Source organism: Taeniopygia guttata, chromosome 2 (genome assembly GCF_048771995.1).
Source record: "Taeniopygia guttata chromosome 2, bTaeGut7.mat, whole genome shotgun sequence".
Taxonomy (NCBI): domain Eukaryota; kingdom Metazoa; phylum Chordata; class Aves; order Passeriformes; family Estrildidae; genus Taeniopygia; species Taeniopygia guttata.
This window is the reverse complement of record NC_133026.1, coordinates 100,696,380-100,722,521: the sequence shown is the minus strand read 5'-3', so window position 1 is coordinate 100,722,521 and position 26,142 is coordinate 100,696,380. Positions and strand designations below refer to the sequence as shown.

Genomic DNA, 26,142 nt, shown 5'->3' with positions numbered 1-26,142 from the left:
TTGCTCTGCCAGGGACCACGATGTGCTTGCTGCTGTAACCCTTTTCCCTGCTCTTACACAAGCTCACATGACTAAAAAGATGCTGCTAAATAGGGCTGCAGAACACATAAGATCCCGTTTGCTTTACTCTGCTCACCCAGCTGATCCAAGTACTGCATGTGGAGTATGTAAGGCCTCAGGAATATGGAAAGAGAAGTCTTTCCCGCAGCCTTGTGTTGGCAGCTTACCTGCACTTTGTGCATCTGACAGGAAAATTGCTGCTGCTGGCTGGCTTTGAGGGGGCTTAGTTGTAACTACTCTCTAGATAAAAAGGGAGGCCTCGAAGCAATTACACAGCTAAGTTAATTGAATGAGAAAATACTAAACCACTGGTTATTTTTACAACTTAATGATTGTAAAAATAGCTTAAATTACTTGGATTTTTTTTTTTAATTAGGGGTATCAACCATTTAGCAATTTTTGAACAGAGGGCTGTTGATTTGCTGATTCTTTCTGTATTATGAGGTGTGAGATAATGGCAAGATAAATCTTTGTGGGTTTCCTCCTTATATACATATCTACATCAGAGCTGTGAAGTCAGAGGGGGAAGCTGCTATCACAGTACTGGCATAACACCGAGCCCTTCCGCAGAGCTAAATTCTGATGAGAAATCAGGTATTGGGGAGAAGAGTACCACAACAGTAAGACGGCAGAGATGACTGAAGCAGAATCATAGAGTTCATCCCAGCAGTTAAAAAAAAAAAATAAAAGGAGACCCCCTCCCTCCCCCCAGAAGTCTGCAGTCCTAAAGTGCAATTACTTTTGTGCAGTCGTGTCAGGCCAGGGATCAGACTGGATGAAGTTCAAAGCACAAACATCAAACGAGTGCCGTTCGGGATTTGAGAAGGAAGAGGGAAGTAAGGAAAAGAACAACAGTTCTCAGGCATTCAAGTGCATCAAGAAAATAAATGTCCTTTTCTGTCTGAAGAAAAACAACCCCCAGTCTGGAGGAATCCTGGCTTTGTAGTCATGAAAAATAAGTTTTTCTCGCTTCTAGCTGAGAATATCCCAATATGACACAGTACAAATAAACAACAAAGCAAGAGCTGGGGTGCTGGGATATTTTTCCGGTGCCCTGCTGCTATACAGCCTGATTTTATTCTCCTCGGGTGACTCTTCAGATCTGGGTACTGATGAGGCACACTGAATTAAAGGCATCTGGTAGGAAGTGGCTCTTTTCTCGGGTCGGTCGGGGCTGGAGCCGTCACTCGGTCTCTGGCCATTGTACAGCAGGTACCTGCCCCAGGCATCCTGCTCCATCTTGAAGATTTCGTACTCGGTGTGAGGTAGGCGGATGCCGAGCGCGATGCAGCCGTTTGTGTGGGTGACGTCCTGCTGAACCCCAACCTGCCAGGATCCCTGTGCTCCACATTCATTCCCATTGAAGACGTTGAGCAGCGAGGCTGTGGCTATATCCATGGGAGTGACCTTCATGTGATTCACTGTGAGAGAGGAAGAGGGGAGTTGTTAGCAGAAGGACAAAAACAAAAGCAAAGCCAACGTGCCAGTTGGGGCACACCTATTAAATTGAAATTGTCTCCCCTTGTTCATTCTTAAATTAGTTTTTCACATTACAGGTGTGGCCAGCAAATCTAGGAGCAAAATTTTATGTCTTTGTCTTGCAAAAATTGCTTTTTTCACAGAACAACCCCCCTCCAACTCAGTTGAAGAAAACCTGATGGCCACATATCTCAGCCAGAGATTAAGCAGAGCTTTTCATAAATTCCAGACAATCCTTCACAGATAAAGCCTGGTTGGTTATATAAGGAGATAGGGAAAAGAGGAAACAATAAAACTTTACTCATGTTTTATTACTGTCTGTATTAATTTGTAAATAGAGCATTTATCACATATTTTTAATAATTTCTTAATCTTTTCTAGCTACCCTATAAACCTAATAAAATAATTTGTTCCCACTGGGAAATTTGTAAAACATCACAGTTGCACTATCATCCTATATTACCTGTCCTTTTTTCCATGAATTATAAGATATAGATGACCTGCAGAAAGATGTTTTTTTTTCTCATCTCTCAAAATTGGCGGCAGCTTGTAGTATTAAATATAGAACTGCTGCAGCTTCTTTAGTTCTAACCTGCTTGTATTTCTAAGGAGTTTAAGGCATATAGAGTTTCATTTTCCAGCCAAGTCAAAAAAGTTGAGAAAAGCCAAAATGAATGAGCCTGCAGAAGCTGAATAGAGATTTTTCCTGGTGTGTTTTTGACACTGTATATCAAGAAAAGTGGATCTGAATGGATTAGTGCTGACCAAAACGGAAGAAAATAACCATCCCTCCTGCCTCCCAACATACCAAAATCCCAAATTCTCTTGCGCATAATTTTTATACTAAGATTCGTTGTGAGCTTTTCCTGAGCTTTTATAAACAGCTATTTGACTCAATGACTCTACATGTCACATTATTTACTCCAGCTGGGGTAAAAGGTAATTTATAGAAACTGAACCTAAAAGTTTTACCTAAGCCAAATTAGTGACCTTGATCTGTAAGGTATGTTGGCACAACATAAACCAGAAATCCAAGCAGAAACTGGATTTCATACCAGGACCTGATATGGGACATGCTGCACATGCAGCTCGAAAGAGCCAAAGTTCTGACAGGCAAGGGTATCTCCCATCTCCTACAAAAATCTCAGATAAATAGATTATTTCTTCTAGTTGGACGCTTTTCTAAATTAGACCCATGCAAGACGCTTTATGCTTCTAATGTGGTAACTGAAATAAAGAGAAAAGCCTACAGAGGGCTTGAGGCTACCAGAGGCTCCACTGGGGCTGGTGCTGTGGCGGAATGTTGTGTTTTGGAGATGTTTGTTTGTGTGAGTGGTTCAGACCCCTGAGCTCTTTTTAAGCAGGGTGCCATGGGACTGTTTGCACAGGAAAGCTTCTCAGCCATGGGTGGTGTCAACGAGAGCTGCTTTCCAAAGTACCCAATGGGTTTGGGTTGGATACATTTTGTCTTTGCTCTAGCATCTTTAATCAGAGCTGTCTTTAGGGACACCCTTACTTGCTTGAGGGCCCCTTGGGAGCACATGAAAAGATGCATGCTGCTGCATCTGTCTTCCACAGAAAATTATTTATACCACTTCAGATCTGAAATGCCTTCTGAAGATGCTTTTTTCTCTCTACTAAAGGAGCCCTAGGACACAGATCTAACCACTTCTCTTAGAGGCTTGACGTCTGGCCACTGGACTTCAAGATCACTAAGTAATGTGAATTCTTATTTTCTTGTGTACTTAAAGACCTCTGCCTCAAATGACTATTGCTTCAGCGGTGTGAAATGCCATGCAGCTGTATAGTTTGGCTGGGCATTCACACAATGCCGGCAAACTTCCCAAGTAATAATGAACTCCTGACAATCACAGAATGAAATCATCAGCAGCCAGATAATTATGAGCAAACTGCTCTGGTCCATAACTACCTCCCTCCCCATTGTACCAAGCAACTCTACCTTTGAACACAAACTCTGTGCCACCCATGACTTTGGACGAGTGCACTCCCCGGCTGTAGCGTCCCTTGGCATAGATGGTGAAGGTGGGGTGCTTGCAGATGGGGTCGGAGTAGTGGTAGTAGTGTCCCTCCCAGGTGTTGTTGTTGTCGTGGAAGATGAAGTGCCGAGTCAGGAAGAGCACCTCTGGCCGCACCTCACAGCGCTGGCTCACCCACTCTCCATGCAGCCCGATGGTCAGGTCTGCCTTGGGGGCCAGGATGGGTGGGTGGTGCTCATCCGAGCGGTAGATGATCCTGCACGGGATGCACATGCGCTCGTGGTTCTGCAACAAAGCAGATAGAAACCCTCAGCTGGCATCACCAGGGAAATAGGGCAATGCAGCAGGCCAGCCACTTCATGCTGAAGTGACACCAGCTCCACATTTTAAGGAATGCATTGTCATTTCTGATCTCGTTAGTGGTACCATTTGGGTTTGTATTTGTAAGACTTCACAGCAGAGGAGCTTGTAAGAAATTAATTCCCTTGTCTGCACTTATCTGAAATTAACATTTTAGTTCAGGATCCAGAAAAGGCTGACTTTATCCTTTGCATCATACAAGAAGCTGGCAGATGGTAATTTACTAAGATAGGGATTTTGCAACACTTGTGTCAGAAATCAATACATTTGCTGAACTCTTATTTATCTTTTAGTTGTTAACTTCAAGTACTGTAGATAAACATGGGTGTTATAAGGACTTCTTTCTTTTTGGATGGAACCTTGGGAGAATAGTAACCAGTGCTTTTTAAACTGTTTCAGCTTTGCTGAGCCCTAACAAAAGTTTGGGAAGTGTGTGATATGGTTGGCTGCTGCTGGACATGGAGAAAACTTCATGGCCCTCTCCAGCAGGAACAGGGTCCATAGTACGTGCCGAGCTCCAGGGTAGTTCACCAATGTGGGCCATGCAGCAACATCAAGCAGCCAAGTACCTCTGGCCCCAAATGTGAGTACCTGGGGTGTCTTAGGAGGGGACTACAGGCTCCCAAGTCTGTGGCAGGAGTGGAGAAATTTCAGGCTGAGGCTTCCACCTCCTGAGAAACACCATTTATAGTTACTTTGACCATTATTCTACATCCTAAGAACATAGAACAGCTGTCATTTCATTGATTTCACTGTTGCTGAAAAGACTTTGGATGACTATCTGGTCTAGGATGGGGCAAATATAAACCCTGTTTAATATGCATAAAATAAATATATTGTGGGTGTTGTACGTTGGTTCTCTGAAGCTACCTACAGTAATTTAATTGGAGGAATTCAGGGCACTAATGAAGATTGTGTGAATGTCACCCCTAAAGTGAGCCAGAGCTGAGGGCAGTGAGTGAAGAAATGCTGAGTTCACAGCAGCTCATGTGCACTTTAAAGTAAGAGCAGTTAATATGAGCATTTATGTTATGGAAGGTGCTCAGAGAGGCCTCTGAAAAGAGGGCTGGAAAGGTGTACAAAGAAAAAGTATTTCTGTAAATCTCCCAGATAGCTGCATGTTGAGCTTTAGCTCTTAACTTGATGCACCTCAGGAAAACACCTCAGAGCTTGAATGTGGTGGGTGTGAGTAACCTGGCAGTGCATCCCCCTCTCTCCAGGAAGGATCAAGGAGTGTCCTTGAGAGATGAAAGTACAAGATCTTTGTTGGTTGATCTGAATCACTGGCCAACAGCCCTGCTCTAAGGAGGAAGGATGCTGAACTTGGTGACCTCTCAAGAATCCTTCCACCCCAAAACACATGGCCTTCTGGAGACCACATGTCAGCATGCTCTCTAAGTGGATGAAGTCCTTTCCCACTGTGGAGCTTGTTACCAAATTTTAAGATGTGTTTTTTTCAGCTAAATTCTGCAAGCAGGTGAGAGGTCTGTTAGTACCTTCGTGAAATACAAAGAACATTTAATTGAGTAATTTAACAGCAACTGGTGAAGTTAGTGCAGATATATATACAGAAAGTTTCTTTCAATTGTAATAGAAATTATTTTTTTTTTTCTGGAGATGAAGATGCCAGAGCCTTTTAACCACACATTTCTGTCCTGCCATGGGGCAGACTCGCTGCACTGTTCCCTGACACATAAGGGCATCGATAACAGAAACTCTATGGCTGTTACTGCCCCACTCTCATAAAGTGAATCCAGACAGCAAGAAAAAGACAGTGCTATAAAACTAAAAATACCTTATATAAGCTGAATCCATCAATAGTAGGAGAGAATTTCTCCTACAGTCCCTTCTCTACTGAAGTGAATTTGAAAGCTTCTGTCATCTCTCAGAGGAGACCCTGGCAGAGCAGTATATTGGTTTGGTTTATATTCACATCTTCCTCCCAGGAGTCCATCCTCCAAAAACAATTTGTGAGCCAAAGCAATTTAACCTGGGAACCAGTGATTTCTGTTGGTCTTGTTCAAAATCTGAAGAAAACCAAACAACAACTCATCCTGTTTTCTTTTTTGGTCACCAGTGGCCACCATTACACTGTGAGCAGAGGTGACTCCTTTGGTAAACTCTAGGAAGGTCCTTGTTAACGCTCTGTTACTTGTCTGTAGTTCACCTAGCTCTTTGACCCCGTGGTCCTGAACTACTGTAGCTCTGTGCAGCCCTTCTAATTCTGAAGGCTTTGCCAGCTGTGAGAGTCTGGCCAGTTGGGCTGCTAAGGAATGTCCAACCTGACAGCCTTCTAGTCACTGATGGTGTGCCCAAATGAGGCGGCTGAGGCAACCAGGCACTTTTTGCATTGAACCACGAGTGCAGCAGGGAGAGGTTGGGGTGGTGAAGGAGGAAGCAGAAACATCCCTTTCACAGCTGTGAGACACCAGCTGGCTCCAGCCCCTCAGAGGATGTACTCTGAGTGCATCGCTTTCTAGAGACCAGCATTTGAATCTAAGCCCACATAAACCTTTTTTGCAGTGATACTATCTTTCACAACTTTTTATAAACTTCTTAGTGGAAGAATATGCCATGTATAAACTCCCTCAGTATGATTTTTGCCCAAGTAATGGGCAAGGGAAAAAGCTAGTTCTCTTATGAGGCAATTTGACTTAATTATGGAGTAATTTATGTTTATCAATTGACTGTGTATTTTGCTCTTGCTTTTTTAGGTCAGCTGCTTTTGGCTCTTAATTACACTATCTGAGGCTTTGCAAATCACTCCCTTTCCATGTGCTTCAGGGAAAGATTATTTTCTAAAAACAGGCATTCAAAGAAAATAGGGAACAGAGCAGAGTTTGAATCCAAACAGGATTAAGAACTCTCTAATAAAAAGCTCATTGGGGCATGACATAAACTAAAAAGCAATAAAACAAGCAGAGGACAGGATGAATATCAGTTCTATGTTTTGATTATCTTAGGTGCACAGTGCAGTATTTTTAATAGTGGGGCCTTGCTAGAAGGACTGGGACCTAAAATAGCTGGAAGATCCCTTCCCATTATGTGTGGCTCCTTGCAGCTCTGCAGTGCCAAAGCCATAGTGACAACATTCCTTATCCTTCCAGGTGTTTCTTTAAAGCCAATTTCTGAACTAATCCATTACGCCATGTGTGCCAAAGCAAGCCTTAATCTCTGGCTGAAAACTCAGTTTTTGTAGCTGGGGAGAAAACAGTTCAGGATCTAAAAATTCCCACCAACATTTTTTCTTATCACTCTGTCCTGCTGTCTCAGCTGAAGTGGTAATAAGTCCAGAGAGCTCTGGAAGCCAAGCAATGGGAATTCTAATTAAAAAAAGCTAACAAAGATGAGGTTCCTTCATCTTTTTCCTAATTGCTATGGATAGCCAGAAACATAAACCCTCCCAGCACAGCTTAATTTTCTTTTAAGTTCTGTGTAATTCTATGGCTGCCTAGGACTAATTGTGTGACATTGGCTCCGCCACATAGCATGTCTGTCATGTTGTACCCAGCATATCCTTGTTGCAGGGAGACATGAGATGAGGGACCAGGCATTGGATTTCCTCAAGCATGGGCTCAGGCTTGAACTGTGTGTGCAGTACAGATCTAACCAGAATCCTGGGATGTTGTCGGGGCCAACAGCCACAAAAGCTGGGGTAGGAAACCCCTGCCACGTGAATGCACATATTACCATGAGGGGAAGTGCTGAAAAGAAGAGGAGAGAGAAAAGCCACACTCAGCTATGGCCTTGCACACCTCTCAAATATCCTGTGTTGTGGGCAGGACTAGCTGGGACTGGAACAAGTCATGCCTGGTCAGGATACTTTAAACCTCACGACCCAAGGAAACACAGTACCAGGTGCTAGTGTTAGTAACTAAGTACAAATGGAAATTCTTGGGAGAACATCAATTCAAGAAAATGATTCCAGATCAACAAAAAAAGTTGGATGGCTTTGTTTCACATTGCCAAGGAGCCAAGTCCCCAGGAAGGATACATTTATGAATTGCTCAGGATAGTATCAGGCTCTCTCCTCCACCACTGTAGATAACTGCAGACCAAGACAAGACTTTAAAAAATGACCACAAATTATCACAAAAGTGATAATTTGCAGGCTTTGCATGACCTCATATGAAGCTGAGCTGACTAATGTGCATTAGCCTGGCTGTGGGGAGTTGACAAGCACGCCTGACACGGTTATAACTCAGCCTGCCAAACGGAATGAAGAAAAATGAAGATTTAAAACTTTAATTAAAAATCTTGAGGCAAGCAAAATGCTGGAGAGAGCGGTAACTCCTTTGCAGAGTTCTCAGATAGATATTTCTTTTGGTGGGGAACAGAGGTGCTGCAAGCAGGAAGGAGGGTGGAGATATGCTCTGATTTATCTGCAAATGCGTACCATATATTCTAAGATATTGAGGAATGGTTTTTATTAACTGCTCTTATGAAGGAAAAGATAGTGAAGGAATCTCATGGCACTACCATTACACAACTGTCTGATCTATGATGTTGATTCTGTTGCACAACTCTGAATAAAACTGAAATAAACAAAACCAATATGAAATGCAAAAGTCTTCTGGTTGTTCTTCTCTGGTATAAATGACTTTAGCCTGGACAAAAGACTAGAACAAAGAGAAAACCAGACGTCTCAGATGAATGTGCTTGCATGTCATCTGTCCCATTAAAATGATACTAAATTATGTTGACATGAATGTTTTATGAAGTATTAACAAAAAAAATTCCTGGAAAACCTGAAGGGACAGCTTGAATGTCCATTTTTACTCCCAAATAAAGCTGCCTTATGTATTTATTATGCCCTTAAAAAGCATCCTATACAGCCCTCTAAACCATGCAGTATTACCACTGAGTCTTCCCTACCTTTTTACAAAAGATGAAGCCACTGTGCTTAGATGCCAACCACAATGAAGGTGTTAGATACATATGCTGAGTTGACCTGAAGGCCTGGGCTAGGCTAAATAGTTAATTTTGATTCCTGGTGCTGCATTTGAGTTGTGGCAGGCTTTTACTGCAGCTGCAGAGCAGACAGGGCTAACTGCAGATGTGCACCCTTAAAGGTGCAGGGCCAAGGGCTGCCGAGCATGGCAAGGGCCAACCTTAGCTAAAAGCTGCTTCCTTCTTCATCTCTGTAGGGCACCACACACATTCTTATTGTTCATAAACCTGCAATTAACCCACTTGAGCATTCTTCTGAATATTTCTACCTTGCTTCCCCTCATAATTTTCCTAACCAAGAGCCCTTTTTTTGTAATAATGGACAAAAGACACCCTTCAAGTGTTGCCTTAATCTAGAAGTCTAGTGGCACCACTCAGGCAACAAAGGAGTTTTTTCTGCCAAAATTATACTTTTTGGTTTAGTTTTGCATATTTCTCTGAGGCGCTTCACATGTTTAACATCTATTTATTAACTCATGATTGCATTTCCCTGGGAGCTTCACATGTACATAGTATACCCCTAGATATAAAGTCACTGTGTTTCAAAGAGATGAAGATTCAAATTTTTGAAAAGCACAGAAAACTTTGCACACTTTGCTCTTTCTTGGCTAAAGGAAAACCCAAGAACCAGTCTCCGTCATACACTGAATCTGTATCAGCTGCAAATTCCAGGCGCTGCTGGAAATCAAGTCCCTTGGTAAATAAAGTTGTAATAGAGAATTGATTCATTAGTCACATTTTAAAGGGAAAACATCTTACTGAAAGATGATTGCAGTAAGTGTCCAGCAACTGATTCAGCATGACAAAGAGTGAAGGTTATCCTAGGGCTTTTTAGGTTTCTTGTGATGGTCCAGACTATGTCAGCCTTATTCCTAAGTAATGATCTAACCAGAATGACTGGTCATCACAGTCCTGCTCTGATATTTCCCGTTACTCTGTCACATGATAAAATAGCACAAGGAGTTCTTTGTTTACAAAGCAATATTGCTGAGGCAATTACATGTGAAATAAGTCTCCCAGTATTGCTATTATGCATGTTTTCTGTAGTTTAGAGCAGACATTTCTGAAGACATTTTCTGTCCTATACAGAGAACGAATACTGCATTCAAGCCTTCCTTCATTTTACAAGTCCCTGTATAGTTTTGTGACATTGCAACTAATCAGGCAGCCTCCTTGGAGTTGTCCTAATTGGGAACATTCTGTGTAATATATGTGATGATGGCCCAGCAGTTCCTCCATCCTGCCCTTCCCACCCATGTGCTCTCTCATGTTGGCTGAAGAAGCTCCATGTGTAATAGCTTGAACCACTCGATAAACTTGCAATGTCAAGAGACATCAAAGACGTTCATCTCCATTCATCAGCCAGTCCTAACTAGCATCTTGAGCCAGGTTAGGAAATAGCCAAGATAAATCTATATAGTGATCTATTCATCATCTGCACCAAAGAACTTCCACATATTTTACAGGAGGAATTTGTTTAAGGTATGTTCTTATCTAAGAGAATTTGTAAAGCCTTAAGAGATGACATATTATATGTTTTTATAAGCTCCCTGATTCTATATGAACACTTGAGATACAGTAATCTGTGAATTTATTCAGATTTGTAGCTCAGCATAAAGCTGTCTGGTTTTTGGACAGCCTTTTTGATTTACCATCCCGTGGTGAAATCGTTGCAGGAATTTGGAAAAGGTCCAATTCTATTTGTTTAAAGTCCTGATCATGTGGCTTTGGCATTCCTAACATATCCAGCAATCATTTGTTTTTAATTACCATTCATTTCAACCACATAAGTAATGAATGTGGCTACCACATCCAACTTACAGGCTGTGTAAACTCTTGGGCTGGGTGGAACTTTCTTCTATATAGAGGCTTAACTATAAATTTAACTAAAAATGTGAATCCTCTTAACTTATTTTAGACAGGCCTTTGTGAGTCTAAAATATAAATAAATAAAAGGGAAATGAAAAAAGCCTTAAATGAAAGATTCCACACAATACACCTGATTCACCTCAGAAGCAATTTCCTGGCCTCCCCAACCTCTTGGTATGACTGTAGAAACCTTAAAAAAACAAGTTGATTTAACGTTTCTATTTATTCAAGGTGTCCAATTTCCAGAGGAGTCTGTGACTTGTAGTTTTAAACTCAATTTAGCATTTAAACTCATTTTCAGCTGAGTCCCAGTGGAGCAACAATTAAAAAAGGAAAAGAGTTCAAAAAGGAAGGGTTATAGCCTTTCAACAGTATGTTTGCCTGGACTTCAAGAAAAAAAAGGGAAAAAAAAGTCACTTCTGTTACTATTCTTCCTGCATTTGGCAAACAGTAGGTCAGAGTGCCTGTTGAGAACCTGTTGGTATAGAGGTACAAACCAACAAACCCACATCCTGGAATCTTTCATGGCAGCTGAAGCAAAGGTTCATTTTTTATGGTATTGCTATTTATATAATACTGAAAGCCTAGTACCAGCAGGCCCAGCTTCTCTTACCTAACTTGTCTCAAGAAACACACCTCTCCTATGTAGAATTTGGTCCCTTAAATTTGAACATTGTATTTTAGAGCCGCTATATTTTAGAGAGAAAAAGGGATGCTACGCCAGCAGAACACAGAGTCAGAAAAATCATTACCTAAAATTACAGCAGGCCTGGACAACACCTTAATTTTCTACAGCTGTCTGAAAGTACATCTGATCGCTCTGACTGTAATGAAATGACTACAAGGTGCAAGTGTAGGCATTTACTATCTTATATATCAGCCCAGAATAAGACACCTAGATTAGACCAGAAAAAATACTCAGCTACAGTGATTTAAATCAAGATTTTGTCTCTGTTTCAAGTGGTTGGAAAAAGATCTACAATGTTTTCTAGAACAGATACAATATAGCTGGTGTCTGATAATTTCTATCTACAGATACCTGCAGGAAGAAATTTAGCAAAGAACCCTCACATCCAAATCAGTAAAGTGAAAGTTGATGTGGTTAAAAATTTTGCAGAGGACTGATGCTGTGTACACCTGCTGCTGCTGAAACTCTCTATTTTGGGAAGGCAAGTTTAAAAAGAAACCCTCAGATTTGTCCTTGGTAACTTGAAGACAGCAAAACAGTCAATTGTGGATTAAAATGATCCCTAGGCCAGGCTACAAAGCAATTAAAGGCAGATCACATAATGTTGTGTTTCCTGCTATAGCTGATAAGCTGACTTTTGAACCATTTGTGATGAGGTGATTAAAAATGGTGGCAACCCATTAGCTGGAATTGATGCTGCAGCAATGCCCAGCTGGAGCACACTGGTGGCAGCAGTACCTGGCAATGTGGTTCCAATTGCTGCCTGCCTTTGATATGTCACCAGGAAAGATCTATGACAGCCTTCCAGCTACAGGCCATCAGTGTCTGTGCTTCCTGTTTGAGTTTTATTTAGCTTACTATGGGTTGATCAATTCCTGATGAAGCTGAGGGCACTTTGAGGCCCTTTTGAAAACTGAACTATCAAATGGAATTAGAGCCCCATTCAAAATTCACCTGTTTTTCATTTCATTAATGTGTGTGCCCACGTCTGGATCCATGACCTGTACAGTCCATCAGTTTTTTTTCTCTTCATGCTGCCCCTTCCATGTGTTTACCTTCCAATTTCCTTGTCTTCTCTTCAGGCTATGGATCACCCAATTTCCATATGCTGATATTCATATTTGATTTCCTCTTCCCCTGGCCCTCCCACAGCTGCAGCAGTATCCACTGATGCCTGTTCCTCTTCTGCTGTCTCAGTTCTATATGAAACCTTCCTCTCAGCTGCTAGCTTACAGCCATGGTCCCAGCCAACCACTCCCACTTCTGCCTACAAATCTCTGATTCCAGCTTCAGAGTGGCCTTTATTGAGTTTACCTAATGAGATTACTTTTTTTGCATATTTGCAGTCACATAAACCACAGCTAAGTTACTGTTCTCACAAAGTAAGTTCTGTTATCTTCTGTTAATTAAGGCTGTAATCAACCCCTGTGTCAGAAGCACATCTACTGTTTAGGTTACATCAGTGCACTGACTCAGAAGAACTGAGTGATTTGGGCTTTGTCAGCAGTATCTTAAAAAGAGGACATATGCAAACCCCCACAGACGTACCTTGGCATTTTGAAGAGGAGGTTGGTAACTAGAGGGCCGATAGTACCTCCTCTGAGTAGCATCAGTGTGAATGTCTCCGAGGAATAGCTCCTCCACAAGGTGGTCAAAATTGTGGTGCAGGTACTGCTTCTCCACACGGATGAGCTGGAGTTCATGCATGGCAAAATTCAGAGCTTTGGTGCACTCACAGCCGTTCTCTTCTCTCAGCAAATCATAGCTCACATCCTGCTCCCAGGGACTATCTGCTGGGATAAATCCAGGACACGTCTGGTTCACCAACTCACTTAATTTTTTGGCTACTGCTTCGTTGTGGCATATGATCTGTATGTTGCGGAGCTGATAGTCGGCCTCGGTGCCCCCCCGGATGATCCAGGACGCCTGCCGGAGACGGATTTTGCCTCGTATGACTAAGGTGTAGATGGGGTTCGTGCAGCGATTGCCGCCGTAATAGAACTGATAGGCCTTGAATGTGTTGTTGTGGTAGAACCTGTATGATCTTGTGATGAACTCTGGGCCTGCTCTAACTTCGCAGCTGTGGGGGCAAAGAAAGCATGGAAACAAAACTTTAGCAAGGTGGAACATCATGTATACTACAGGCAATGAGACCCACATGGGTCCAAAGAGACCCCTGCGTGCTAATATCCCTCCAGCAGGAATAGGAGTAAATAGGAACTAGAAATCTGTGGCCTGCCCATTATCCAACAATTTCCTCCCCTGCTATTAATACACTGCTTCATGGTGATCATATCTAAAGGCTTTATCTTGTAGGATTAAATATTTTGAATCGTGTTTTGCTTTTGCCTGTTGTCTAGGGACCACCACGTGACTCATTTCTTCATTGAAAATAGTAGCAGCTTATTAAACATTTATTGCTCTCTTTTGCACGGTAGATTTAACAGAATGACTGATAACATAAGAAAGTGAAATGCCATCCGTCCAGGGAACAGCACAAAGAACTGGCTTATAAGCTGCTCTAGAAGCTTCTCTGTAACTCCATGATTTCTGGTCTGCTGTGGATATGCAGGATCATGTCCTGAGCTTTTCACTCAAGCATTCAACAGGGGTGGCAGCTAATGCAAACTTCCAACTATTAATGCAAGACTTCTACCTGGCTTGAATTTGGCCCATGCAATATTCAGGTTTTGTCGGTTCTTTCTCTTTCTTCCCAATGCCCCCTGCCTCCCCCCCTTTTTTTTTTTTTTCTGGAAGTGTAAATGGCAGTTAAAGTCCACTTCCTGTAGGAAGCCCTTCTGTGCCTTCAAACTTGTCCCCCTTGTCACCTCTACACTGCTTAATATAAACAGAACTGTAGAATTGTTAAGGTTGGAAAAGACCTCTAAGACCATTGAGTCCAGCCATTAACCTAGCACCACAATGTTCACCACTAAGCCATATCCAAGTGCCATATCCACAAGTCTTTTGAACACTTCCAGAGATGTTAACTCCACCACTTCCCCAGGCAGCCTATTCCAATGCCTGACCACTCTTACATTGAAGAAATTTTTCTTAATATCTAATCTAAACCTCCCCTGGTGTAACTTGAGACCATTTCCTCTCATCCTGAAATACACTCCTCTCTGTTAAAAAAACACCTCAGTCCTTCCTACTACAAGTCACTTCCAATGAGCATGTGAATATTGCCTGCTGAGACACAGAAAGCAAAACAGCTCTCTGAAACACAAGTCATCAGGTACAAAGAGTAACAGAGCTAGTGAAATACAGATTCTTAATTTCTTATGCTAATAAAACCTGTGCTAGACCCATGCTCTGAAAACAAGGACCTATTCAATGGATCTAATGCATGGAGACAAATACAGTACAATGTTATGTTTGAATGAGCATCCATTTTGGCAGCTTGGTAGGCTCCTTCCTATTCAGAGAGATTTAAAGATATTTCACAGCATGCTGTTTAAAACCCAGACAATAAATTGATTCTTCAAGACAGCTTCATGGCATGCTATTTTAATGTACATAATGCTGCTCCTTCTCCTTTTATGCATAAACATATAGAGAGCATCTGGAATTTAGAGCATCACCATATGAAAAAAAGTATTTCTTCTGTTGAAAGTGGGAATATTCATCTTTCCCTCTCTGTTTTTTTACCATCTTCTCTTCCCCATCCCAAGGGGGTTTTATCTTTCCTTACCCAGTAGAGACCCAGTGGCCCTCGATATTGGGAGGCATCTGTACAGTGATCCGGGCTCCATTGTGAAGGTGTTTCAGCATATGATGGCACTGTGACTCCTTGAAAGCCCTCCAGGCACTCTTCTCCAAGGAGCGAGGGTGGGTCCTGCTGTCTGGGTGAAGAAGAGCAGAACCTTCTCCCAGCCCTGTCACAGAAAGCATAAATTATATCATGAGACCCAGCTGAGTAGGGCATCAATGTGATCAAGGACATTGTGACTTGTGTTGAATGACACTTGTTCATCTTGTTATGTGTCTGGGCAAATACTGTTTACATTTATTTTCTCATATGAAAAAAAATTATAGGAAGCTCTTCCTTTCCATCATACCACTCATAATCCACTACATAAATTTATGAAATAAACTGGGTAAAAGACTCAAACTGAAATACTGTGTTTCCACACCCAGGAGATGTGGCTCTGAAAAGAACTTTACAGACACCTCTGTAATCTCTGGTCAGGACAATCAAAAACATAGGCTTTCAAACTTTCAGAAAGTTGTGTCCAGATCCGGACACAAACTTTGCGGTTTCAGCCCACCTCTAATTTAAATGCTTCTATAATAAACTCGCAAATAAAGACTACTCTTTAAAGTCAAGGGAAAACAGATATTAAAGGCAAAGCCTCTGCACACAGGAAGCCTCTGTGATGACTGAGGTGGTCAATTAAAGGCAGATCCTTCTATTTTTATTTTAAAGGGGAAAAGGAATTTCCAAAGCTAACTTTATCTCCAGTACACAGTAATTTTGGTTTCTAGTAATGTATACATACAAAATCTACCAGTATGCTCTCTAAACAATATTAATTGAACCAAATGAATACATAGCTTCAAAAGGAATGTGCCTTTACTCTTTTAGACACAGCCTGCTCTTAGATATGTTGGAAAACATGGATCAAAAGAAAACCTCACATCTAGGGGTTAAAAGGTGACAAACATGAACCTTACATAATGTGTTGGAAATTGTATTACATTGCCAGAAGGAATTTGAGCACCAGAGGGCTACAAAATGGATAAGGGGTGGGGTGAAGGGGCTGTTTGAGTGCCTGGGAAGTTGGTGCAGCCATCTCAGGAAAGGGATGCCTCACTGTAAGGGGCAGGGTCTGGGATTCATCCCCATATTTTCTGCTGCCTTCTCAGCTGACCTGGACAAGAAACAGGGCTGTTGGAGATCACCAGTGAGAGCCACCCAGTACAGGATCCTATGCTTTATGCCCCAGGCCCCATCTGACATTTGGGCACATGCCTGGTATTAGGCAGACACTTTCTTAAGCCTTTCCTATTTCCTACAAAAACAAAAAAAAAAAAAAGAAAAAAAAAAAAGAAAAAATGAAAAAAATAAAAAAGGGGAAAAAAGGGTGATTCATTATGTTGGCTAGGTCTTGGCAAGGTCTTGGCTAGGTCTTAGATCTTCTGGAAGAAACTTGGGTAACACCTGGGAAAATGGCATTGCCAAAATTATAAATACATGTCAACCATCTAAAACCAGCAATTCCTTAGCTAAACAGAAGCAAAGACTTGTCCAGGAGACAGGGTAAAAAATTATCAGAAAGAATACAATAAATACCTTAACCTAAACAGTGCTCACCATTGAAAAACATTAGGATTTAATGAGATTAATGAATACAACCTCACAAAATCTTTTCTGGAAAATCTGATTGCTTCATTATGCTGCAGATTACAAACAATTCCTCAATACGAATGAGAATTTATGGCCTTGCTTTCTATAGGGTAATAAATACTAGGGATATTTTGATATTTGAGCACACTGCCTGACTTTCTTTCACACTGCCCTTATGGAAGCCTGACTTTCAGGGGTTCAGTATTTCTCCCTTTCTGGAAGTTGGAGAGTTCTCAGGTGTTTCTACATTGCTGAGCAATCACTCATGCTAGCACCAAACAACTCCCATTCTGCAGCCAGAAATGGTATAGCCATGACAGGGTGATGCTCTGCCTGAACAGACTACATCTTTGGAGAGGCAGAGTTGACTAGGTTGGGTATGTGCCTCATGTCCATGCAAGGTGCATGGCAGAGGTTGTAGCCACCAGTGCTATCTTTCAACAAGGTGTCCCCTGCAGACAAATTATTTCACACTGAATAAAGACTTTGAAAATTTGAATTTCCTTTTGAAGTTGTTAAACATTTGAAATTTGCCATCAGAAGAAGGCTTTGAAATTGTACAACTGGTTATTTTCAACACATATTTATTGTACCACTTGCTTTTATGCAGTTGTATTTTGCCTAGTTCATGTCATATGACTCGTGAATACAGATGCATTTAGAAATGATTTATTAATTTAGACATACTTGGGGATTTAATTTCTTCAAGCAAAAATCCTTCTTTGGGAGGACACCATCTTGTATGTGCACATATCAAAGAAAAAACACAGTAACCACATCAGACATTCCCAATTATTCCCTGAAGGAAATAATGAAAAGAAGAAGTTTTTGAAAAGGAGTCAAACTTTATGTGGTATTATACAGTGTCTTCTTTGATACAGCTCAAAAGCAATTATGCCTTAGCTCTCCATGTCACATGAATGTAGTTCTGTCTGCAACTTGCAAATGATAAACTGCAGCTAGGGAATAGCAGGGAGGTTTGCATCAACAGGCCTAGAGGAGAGAGGGTATTTGTTTGGGACTCTATCCATCCAACTGTGAAAAATTAAGGTAAGAACAAATTCAGGTAATCAAGAGAGGCATGAGAACAAAATGAAGGCTGCAGAGACATAGGGAGAGATGTAGAAAACACACATAGAATGATCTGGGTTGGAAGAGAAATTAAAAATTATCCAGTTTTACTCCCCCCTGACCATGGGCAGGGACACCTTCCACAGGACCAGATTGGTCAAGGCCCCATCCAGCCTGGCCTTGATGAGGCATCCACAACTTTCCTAGGCAATTTGTTCCATTGCCTCATCACCCTCCCAGTAAAGACTTTCTTCCTAAAGAAGGAAAGGATTAGATTTAGATCTAATCTAAACCCGCCCTCTTTCAGTTTAAAGCTGTTCCCCTTGTCCTATCACTACATGCCTTTGTAAAAAGCCCCTCTCCAGCTCTCTTGCAGGATCTCTTTAGGTACTGGAAGGTGCTCTAAGGTTTCCCCAGAGCCTTCTTTTCTGCAGGCTGAACAACCTCAGCTCTATCAGCCCATTGCCACAGGAGAGCTGCTGCAGCCCTCTGAGTATCTTAGTGACCTCCTTTGGACTTGCTCCAGCAGGTCCACGTGCTTCTTGTGCTGAGTAACCCAGAACTGGACACAGTACTTGAAGTGGGATCTCACCAGAGCAGAGCAGACGGACAGAATCCCCTGCCTTGCCCTGCTGCCCACTCTGCTTTGGATGCATCCTGGGATCTTTGGCTTTCTGGGCTCTGAGCGCACATATTGAGCTTCTCATCAACCAGCATCTCCAAGTCTTTGTCCCTGGGGCTGCTCTCAATAATTCTAAACAACATCACAGGACCAGAATATGAGAATATGAAATACAGAATAAAATTAAGAGACAATGGGACCTTTACCTATGATTGCCTTGCTGGAGCAAGGAAATACCTAATTTAGTGCAAACTTCTTCCTTACAAAGAAGTCATTTCATCAACACTTTTGTAGTTACTGATGTATGCCCATAGATACAACTGCCATACAAAGGAGATGTAACTTCCCCTTGTACCATCTGCAGGTCAAACATTGAGACCAGAGCTATGCTTCCAATACAGAACAGTAAATCAAACACCATCTTCTGTGTTTTTCCTCACAGTAGGTGCTCAGAGGCAGTGCAGTGCCCCCCTGCTCCACCCCTGGCAGTGCACACGAGGTGTTCTGCAAAACTGAGGAACTGCAGGGATGATTCACTTATTCTAAAAGATCCATTTGGCCATGCTAAATGAGACATTGCTGGAAAGGCTCAAGGTTAAAACATGCATTCACAAAACTGGGAAAAGAATTTCATGACTCCTTAGAAGCCCACTTTGGATAGTAGATGCAGTTGCAACATAGTTGGAGCTATTACTTTCATTCAGAGAGATCCAAGTCTGCTATTCTTTATAGCACTGACAGATGGTAGGTTTCAGTATCTCCATGACTATCTCAGACTCATCTGAGAATATTTCAGACTCTCTTTCTGTTTGAATTTTTGTGTGTTATGAAGGAATATTACCCACTTGTTAAAACATAAACCCAAAATCCACCCACTATGTTACTACTCAAAAGTGTGACAGTTTTCAAACAAACAAGCATGAGACCAATAACAATAATTTTGTGAAGCCTCTGGTTGGCTCTCACTTTAGCTACACCACAACCAGATATTGGTATGATTGTAGCCCCCACCCCACAGCATTTGTTTTCACAAAGGAACAAGTCCAAAAGGAAAAGGAAAATTCCAGAATCCACCTGAAATACCAGGTAGCAAAACAAAAGCATTCTATGATGAGCCGATATCCAGCTTCTCTTTCAAAATCAAGCCCTAGCAGTGACACAGCTTTAGCATGAAACTAATTGAATATAGCATAAGAGGTGCTACAGCTCACTGGGGGGATTCCTACCCGGATCCTCAGAGATCATACAGATCTTGAGGGCCTGTGATCTCAGATCACACTTTTCAGGATACAACATCCATCTGAGTGGGAAAGTGGAGGCGTGCACAGCTGCCATGCCAGTAAGATGTGGATAGGAGCATGCACCACACCAGACAGAGGGCTTCGGGCTCTCATGTTCACCTATAAACCTGTATCTGATGTGGGAACAACCATTCAAGATAAAAATAATTGTTAAGGGAAGATAGGTTACTTTCAAGTTCTTCAAAGATTTCTGCACATAGCTACGAGTAAAATACAAATCTTAAAAGGGCAATCTGTTGGCAGCCCGGTCCCCAAAAGTGTTTCAAAAATGGTTACGACAAAGCTCTCTGCCAACATTTCTGCAAAAAACTGCAAGCTGCTAGAATGAATGTTTTGGCTTTCTGAAAAACAGCATGCAAATACTGTACAATGGCAACAAAGATAAAACATAGAGTTGTGCTTGAACACAGACAGTTTTAATTTAATTTGTGCCTCAACACCCAGGCCAAGTTCTGTTCAGAGCTATGCCAGACTGCTAAAGCATAAGGCAAATAATCTTAAACTGTTTAGATTTTATCAGTTTAATGAATGTCTCTACCAAAATTGAAACTATGGCTTCGAATGTGTCCAAGTGTAGCACTTCAAACCAGTCTCAAAGCTACCAGGTGTTCAGCAGTTTCATCCTTTGCTAGATGGTTGGAGAGGTGTTACCTCAGAGTAGGACTCAATCCTGGATTTAGACTAGGATTGCTCAGCAGGAACCACTTAACTTTTTTTTTTTTTTTAAATTTCTAGTGATGTAAATTTTATTATGAAGTAAAACAACCTCGAGTGATACCATAAGTTCAAAATAAGCAATGGCTTCATCTCTGATAGAAATATTTTAACATTCATGCTTTACTCCTGCAGCAATCTCTTTTCAAGTTAGAACTTGTCTGAAACTGGAAAAACCTTACAAGAGATAAAGAATAATTGGCTGGATTAACTTTATAGCTCTCCTTATCTGGGCAGTTGCCCTGTACAATTAAATAAGTAGACATTTGGATTATGCTCTTTCTTGATGTGGGATAGTGTCAGATAATGCCTATGACAGGCCTTTAGCTCCAGCACAAGCTTACATAATTGCCATGGAGAATATAATGTCCTGTTACCAAGCCACGGGCTGTGTTTACCAGTGTTTTCCCTGCACTTGAAACTTCAAAGAGTCCTCGCAAGACTGGGGCCTAAATTAGCTACTACAAACAAAAGGGTTGGGAAAGGAAAGCCAGCTTTATGGCCAGGGAGGCAGACAGGACAATGGCTTCCTTTCACATGTATCTGCTGCCTCTCTTGTGCACACAGAGTTTCCAAGTGCAGCTTTCGAAGAGAGGCAAAATGAGAGCTTCAGAGCATGGAAGATCCTGAGGAGGGATCCGAAGTATGTTTAGATGGGACAGCTAAAAAGTAACACCCTCAAAGCTGACTGGCCCAGCATGGAGGTCCCCTGTTACCCTACAGCTTGGTCCTTATTCAATCCTCTCTCTTGGAAGAGGTCAGAGAACCTAGAGCCAAGCAATTACACAGCCCATACCTCTGCTTCGCTGAAGGTTTTAGTTGGGATGGCCGCTGCTACATGTGCGAGTTGAAATGGCACTGCCCAGAGGGTTTCTTTATGAAACCATGTAAAGCCCATCTTACTTCAGGGCAGTGGGAACTCTGTCCCTGACAGGAATGGCTGCAGCACTGGGATGTCAGCGCAGTTCAGTATCAATGGTAGTTTGGTCTTGCCCTGTTTGCAAGAAACATCTGCTCTCTGTCAGAGCATCTGCTCCATCCTGTCCCACACCTTGGCACGGGGGTTTATTCATGCAGAACTGCTCCCAGCTCCCCTGGGACTTGTGTCTGGGTGAAGACAGCACTAAACAAACTCACTACATATAATCCTACCCTCTATCAGCCCTAAATAATCACCTCACTAATGAAATACTATCCTTTCCTTGAATAGCTGATGGTATTTGCCTCCAGTATAGCTGAGGCAACTTTTGGGTCCCATTGTGTGCCAGCCTACTTTCTACAAACACCCTACAGAGCACAAAAAAGTTACCCTCTCTGTTGATGACATCAACATGTTATGACTGTGTTAGCCCACAAGGGCTAACAAGGCACAATCAAGGTACAAAAATGAGTGAAATGGAATTTATGCTGACAAAATTGTGAATAAAATTTAGTCCATCTACTAACTCTCCCTGCAAATTCTCCAACTCTTAGACTAAGCAGTGTGTCTTCCCATCTTTTTATTTTCTTCTAGATTTTGAAATGCATTATTTAACTGAGGAAACAGATCATATATGTCTCTAACACAGGGTACAATATATGTTTATTCTATGGCTATGGGTATTTGTATCTCCTGAACCATTTACTTATTATTTTTCTGAAAAAGTTTGGAAATAAAACACTACTATATAGCTAATTTAAACAACATTGCCAGAGAACTTTAAAAGCATAAACAGTTTTGCTCTGAAAAGCTTATCAGTCTTATTTTCATCATTTTTATTAGTACCATTTCCATTATGTTATTGACTAATTGATTTAACGTTTCTAACTCATTACTCTAACAGTAGCATAATCAGAAATACACTAAAGATTTTTAGCATCTGTATTTATATTAAAAAAGGTTATAATTATAAAATAAATTAGGCAAATTTGTTTTGAATCCACTTGAACGTAGTTCTTATTATTTAGGTTTTTTGGAGTTGAATGATCTTAGTGTTTGACATCAGACAGCCATTCTGTGGCTTTTTGTCTAAGCAATGAAAACAGTGATAATGGACAACTTCCAGCAAAACTTTTTTTTTTTTTTTTTTTTTTTTTTTTTGGTGACACTGTACATGTACAGGTTTTATTTTGATTAATGAAGACTTATTTTTCCAACTCAGTGATGTTAAAGCAGAAATTTCTTAATGCAATGAAAGCAGAAGCTCTAGCCTTACAGGACATTTTAACTTGTGTCACAAAGCTTTAAGCCCTAAAAAGCCTCAACCACCCACCCACACTCATTCACTTTTAACCCTCGAATTGCCATATGCAATAGAAATCCAGAAAGAAAACACTGCATGCTGCAAAGAGGCTTAACACTGCAATCCCCCTGGGATTGCTGGTTATTCTTACACATTAGTAATTCAGGATAGCCACTGATCAAAGGATGCTTCTACTGACTTTATGGCATGGATGGAAAAGCTCTAGACTAAGTTAAAGCTAACGGGGTAAACACATTTCCATGGGCTATGTTTTAGTGCCACTGATACAATTTTCAAGTTTGCAAGAGGGCAGTAGTTTCCAAACTCTTGAAACTCTGATCCAAAAACTGTGAACTGCTACATTACCAAGGTACTTGTCTTCATATAGAAGGCAGTGAGTTGTGTCTTTCTACAAGAACTTTGGTCTATGTTATTTGCTGAAATATAACTGCAGATGGAAGAAATGGATGACTTTCCTTCATCATCCTCTTTTGGCAGCTGCTGTTTTGATCTGATCACTAGCCCTGATTTGTTTCCTGCTCCAGCCAGCATTCAGCTCTGCTCTGTAATTCCAAGCAGATGAGCCAGGGAGTCCAACCCTGCAATTACACCTCCTCTCTTTACCCTATAACTTCAAGTCTCCCATTTCAACTTTTACATCTCAGATCACAGAGTTTAAAGAACACCTCTGGCGTCCTGTCAGGTCTGGCTCAACGAAACATGTTTCTGTGCTCTCCGGATCTCATAGCTGAGAAGTGAGAAGAGTATAAACCTCCTCCTGGGGATCAGAGCCTCCTACTCTTTCTTTCTCTAAAGAAAATATACCATCAGAAGCCCATGCTCTTTATTATTTATTAAATACCATAGTGTGTGCTTAGCACTTGTACAAACAGAGAGAGACAATCCTCGCTTCACAAAATCAACCCCAGGAATAGCTTTGAAATCCTTAACCCCAACTCACAAATCTCCCACTGAATCCATGTAGGTCACTTGCATTTTAACAGTTAAAAGAATTCCTCTTTTTACGACTAAGCTTGGGGTCCCAAGAAATTTAACTGATGGATGCTGGATGCTACAAAGGACTTCAGAATTAGGAACACTCTTCAAAATGATGCTGTGACTGAGTAACTTGAGTCACAGTTTCAGAGGGATATCATACACAGATTTTTCAAATCTGGATGCCAAATGTTAGACGTACCTAAGCAGCTCATTAAACTGCCTCCTTTTTAGAAAGAAGTTTCTCTGGAAGAAAACTGGCTTTCTGAAAAGATGGGTTATCTTTTTAATGGCCTAAAAATGAATTTACAAGCTGAACTTTCAAGTTTAAATATGCTGACTTTTCTCACTAGAATTTTGCCTACTGTGCAGTTTCAGAGAGATGTCAGTCCAGGATTAAACTGAGAGGCTGTCAAAGCAGGACTGTGCGTAATAACATCCAGAATTTTTGTGCTCTGCAGCAGAACAATTTTAGTTGGGCACAAGATCCGGTGCTGGCACACTTTGCAACTGAAAGCTTCCCAGGTAACACCTCCACGCCAAAAACCGCTTCCCGATAAGAAGAAGAACGCGGGCCCCGCAGGGTGTCTCGGCCAAACGCGCCGGAGTTCGGCAGCGCCAGCTCTTGCCGGAGGTGAGTAAAGAAACTTTGTGTGAGGTGCCCGAACTAATTGCTCCATCCAAGGAGTCCCAGGCTGCAACACAATCCGCCGACACACACTTGGGAGCGGGGCGCTTTCGGCGTGGTTTTACCCCCGCCGGCGGCTGCCGCTCGTACGCGCTCTGCGCAGGGGTGCCGCTAACACGGCGGCCAGGCAGAGCCGGGGGGGCTGCCCGCTTCCCATCCTCTGCCCGACCTCCGCCCCGGGCGGGGGACTCACGACGGGAGAGCGCACCCACCCGCGCCCCCCGGCCCCGCCAGAGCGGCTCTGGGGCCCCCCGCACCCCAGCCGCTTTTCGGGGCACCCCGCGGACCGAGCCCCGCCGGCAGCCGCTCCGGCACCGCACTCACCGTGCAGCAGCAGGGCTGGGAACAGGTACCGCACCAGGCTGCCGTACGGGGCGGACATCTCCCCGGCTCGCAGCGCTCCTGGCCCGCTCCGGCCGCCGCCGCTCCCGCCGCGCCGCCCGCGCCTCAGCGCCGCCGCGGGCAGCCCACGGCCCGGCGCTGGGGGGCAGGCGGCTGGCGGGCCGGGGCCACGGGCACCTCCGGGACCGCCGCCGCCGCCGCCGCTCCTCAGGGCTCCCGCTTCTCAGGGCTCCCGCTCCTCAGGGCTCCCGCTCCTCAGGGCTGCCGCTCCTCAGGGCTCCCGTCCCGCACGCCGCCGCCCCGGCAGGGCTCCGGCTCGGTCGCTGCCGCTCGGTGCCCGAGGATGCCCGCGCCGCCGCTGCCGCGTCCTTGCTGGTCTCCGCGCAGCGCGGCGACGGCTCCGCTTCATATTTCCCCTTGCAGCAGCAGGAGGAGGAGTGGTCGGGAGGTGGGGACTCCTCCCGGGGCGGGGAGGGGGCGGCCCCGCCGCTGGGCTGGCGGTAGCGCCGGGCAGTGCTGCCGCGGCGGGGAAAGGGGCGCTCGGGACCGGCCGGGCGGGTCCCCGGGGGCGGGAGCGGCACGGAGCGGCCACCGCGCTGTGTGGGCACCGGGCATCCCGGGGCTTTGCCATCGGGCGGCGGCTGGGATGTGCACGGGGCGGGCTGGGGATCGCGTGGGACAGCGCGCCCGGCTGCTCCGTCGTCCCGCGGCTGCGGGCAGGGAGGTGCCGGCTGGGCTGCGGCTCCCGGGGCCGGCCGGAATCTCTCTTCCCTGGGGGTGCGAAGCGGGGCTTTGCCGTCGCGACCGTAAGCTGAAGAGAAAGAAAGTTGGTGTGCGTCCTCTCTTCGAAAGGAAACCTCTGTGTAGTTACTGCTTTCCATGTAAATCAGGCATTTTATAAGCTAAAAATGCGTGTCAAGGATGCCTTTGGTGCTCCACTCTCCTGCACGCATTCCCCAATGTCTGCTGCTGATCAGTTTTGCTTTTTTCTCTAGTCTTCGGCCCTGGTCATGCAAACACGCATGGACTTAATGTACCTGTGAGTGACTCGTGCCTGAGTTTAATCACGGTACTTTTCATTTGTGATGTCCTCTGGATAGGGATATCATATTTTCCAGTTTGTGTTTAGTGTTGTGGGCTCAGCAGTAGGGCCTCATGGCAAAGAGTGTGTAACAAATTGGAGGAAATGTTGAGAAAATCAACATAACTTAGCTAACTGAGCTAAAGTGTTTACATGCTGCATGCTTATAAAGAAATACAAACAATGTTGATTCCTTCCAAGTCCCTTGAGAAGGAAGAATAAACTTAATCTTTCTCACTTATATAGGGAGGAAACTGAGTCAGAAGCAAGTAAATGGTGAGTCAGTCTGCGCTCCGATGCCTTGGATTTCCAGGTTTACACTTGCGCCTTCACACAAATATCTTTCCAGCCA

The 26,142-nt window shown here is 43.2% G+C and overlaps 1 protein-coding gene across 1 annotated transcript; it reads right to left on the bottom strand.

The window, feature by feature from the left end:
- Positions 1 to 405: 405 nt before the first annotated feature.
- APCDD1 (APC down-regulated 1) lies at positions 406 to 24,904 on the bottom strand. The gene is made up of 5 exons (XM_012571986.5): positions 24,692 to 24,904; positions 15,098 to 15,281; positions 12,952 to 13,483; positions 3,500 to 3,821; positions 406 to 1,481 (listed from the first exon to the last, which is right to left on the bottom strand). The coding sequence occupies exons 1-5, from the start codon at positions 24,747 to 24,749 to the stop codon at positions 1,033 to 1,035; spliced, it is 1,545 nt and encodes a 514-aa protein (XP_012427440.3). The 5' UTR covers positions 24,750 to 24,904; the 3' UTR covers positions 406 to 1,032.
- Between the last annotated feature and the right edge of the window lie 1,238 nt (positions 24,905 to 26,142).

Coding starts and splice junctions, on each gene's coding strand:
- APCDD1 (XM_012571986.5), bottom strand. CDS start 24,749: ATGTCCGCCCCGTACGGCAGCCTGGTGCGGTACCTGTTCCCAGCCCTG. Junction 3,822..12,951: donor CTCCTCTTCAAAATGCCAAG/GTACGTCTGTGG, acceptor GCTTTGTTGCAG/AACCACGAGCGCATGTGCAT. Junction 1,482..3,499: donor CACAGAGTTTGTGTTCAAAG/GTAGAGTTGCTT, acceptor CCTCTCTCACAG/TGAATCACATGAAGGTCACT.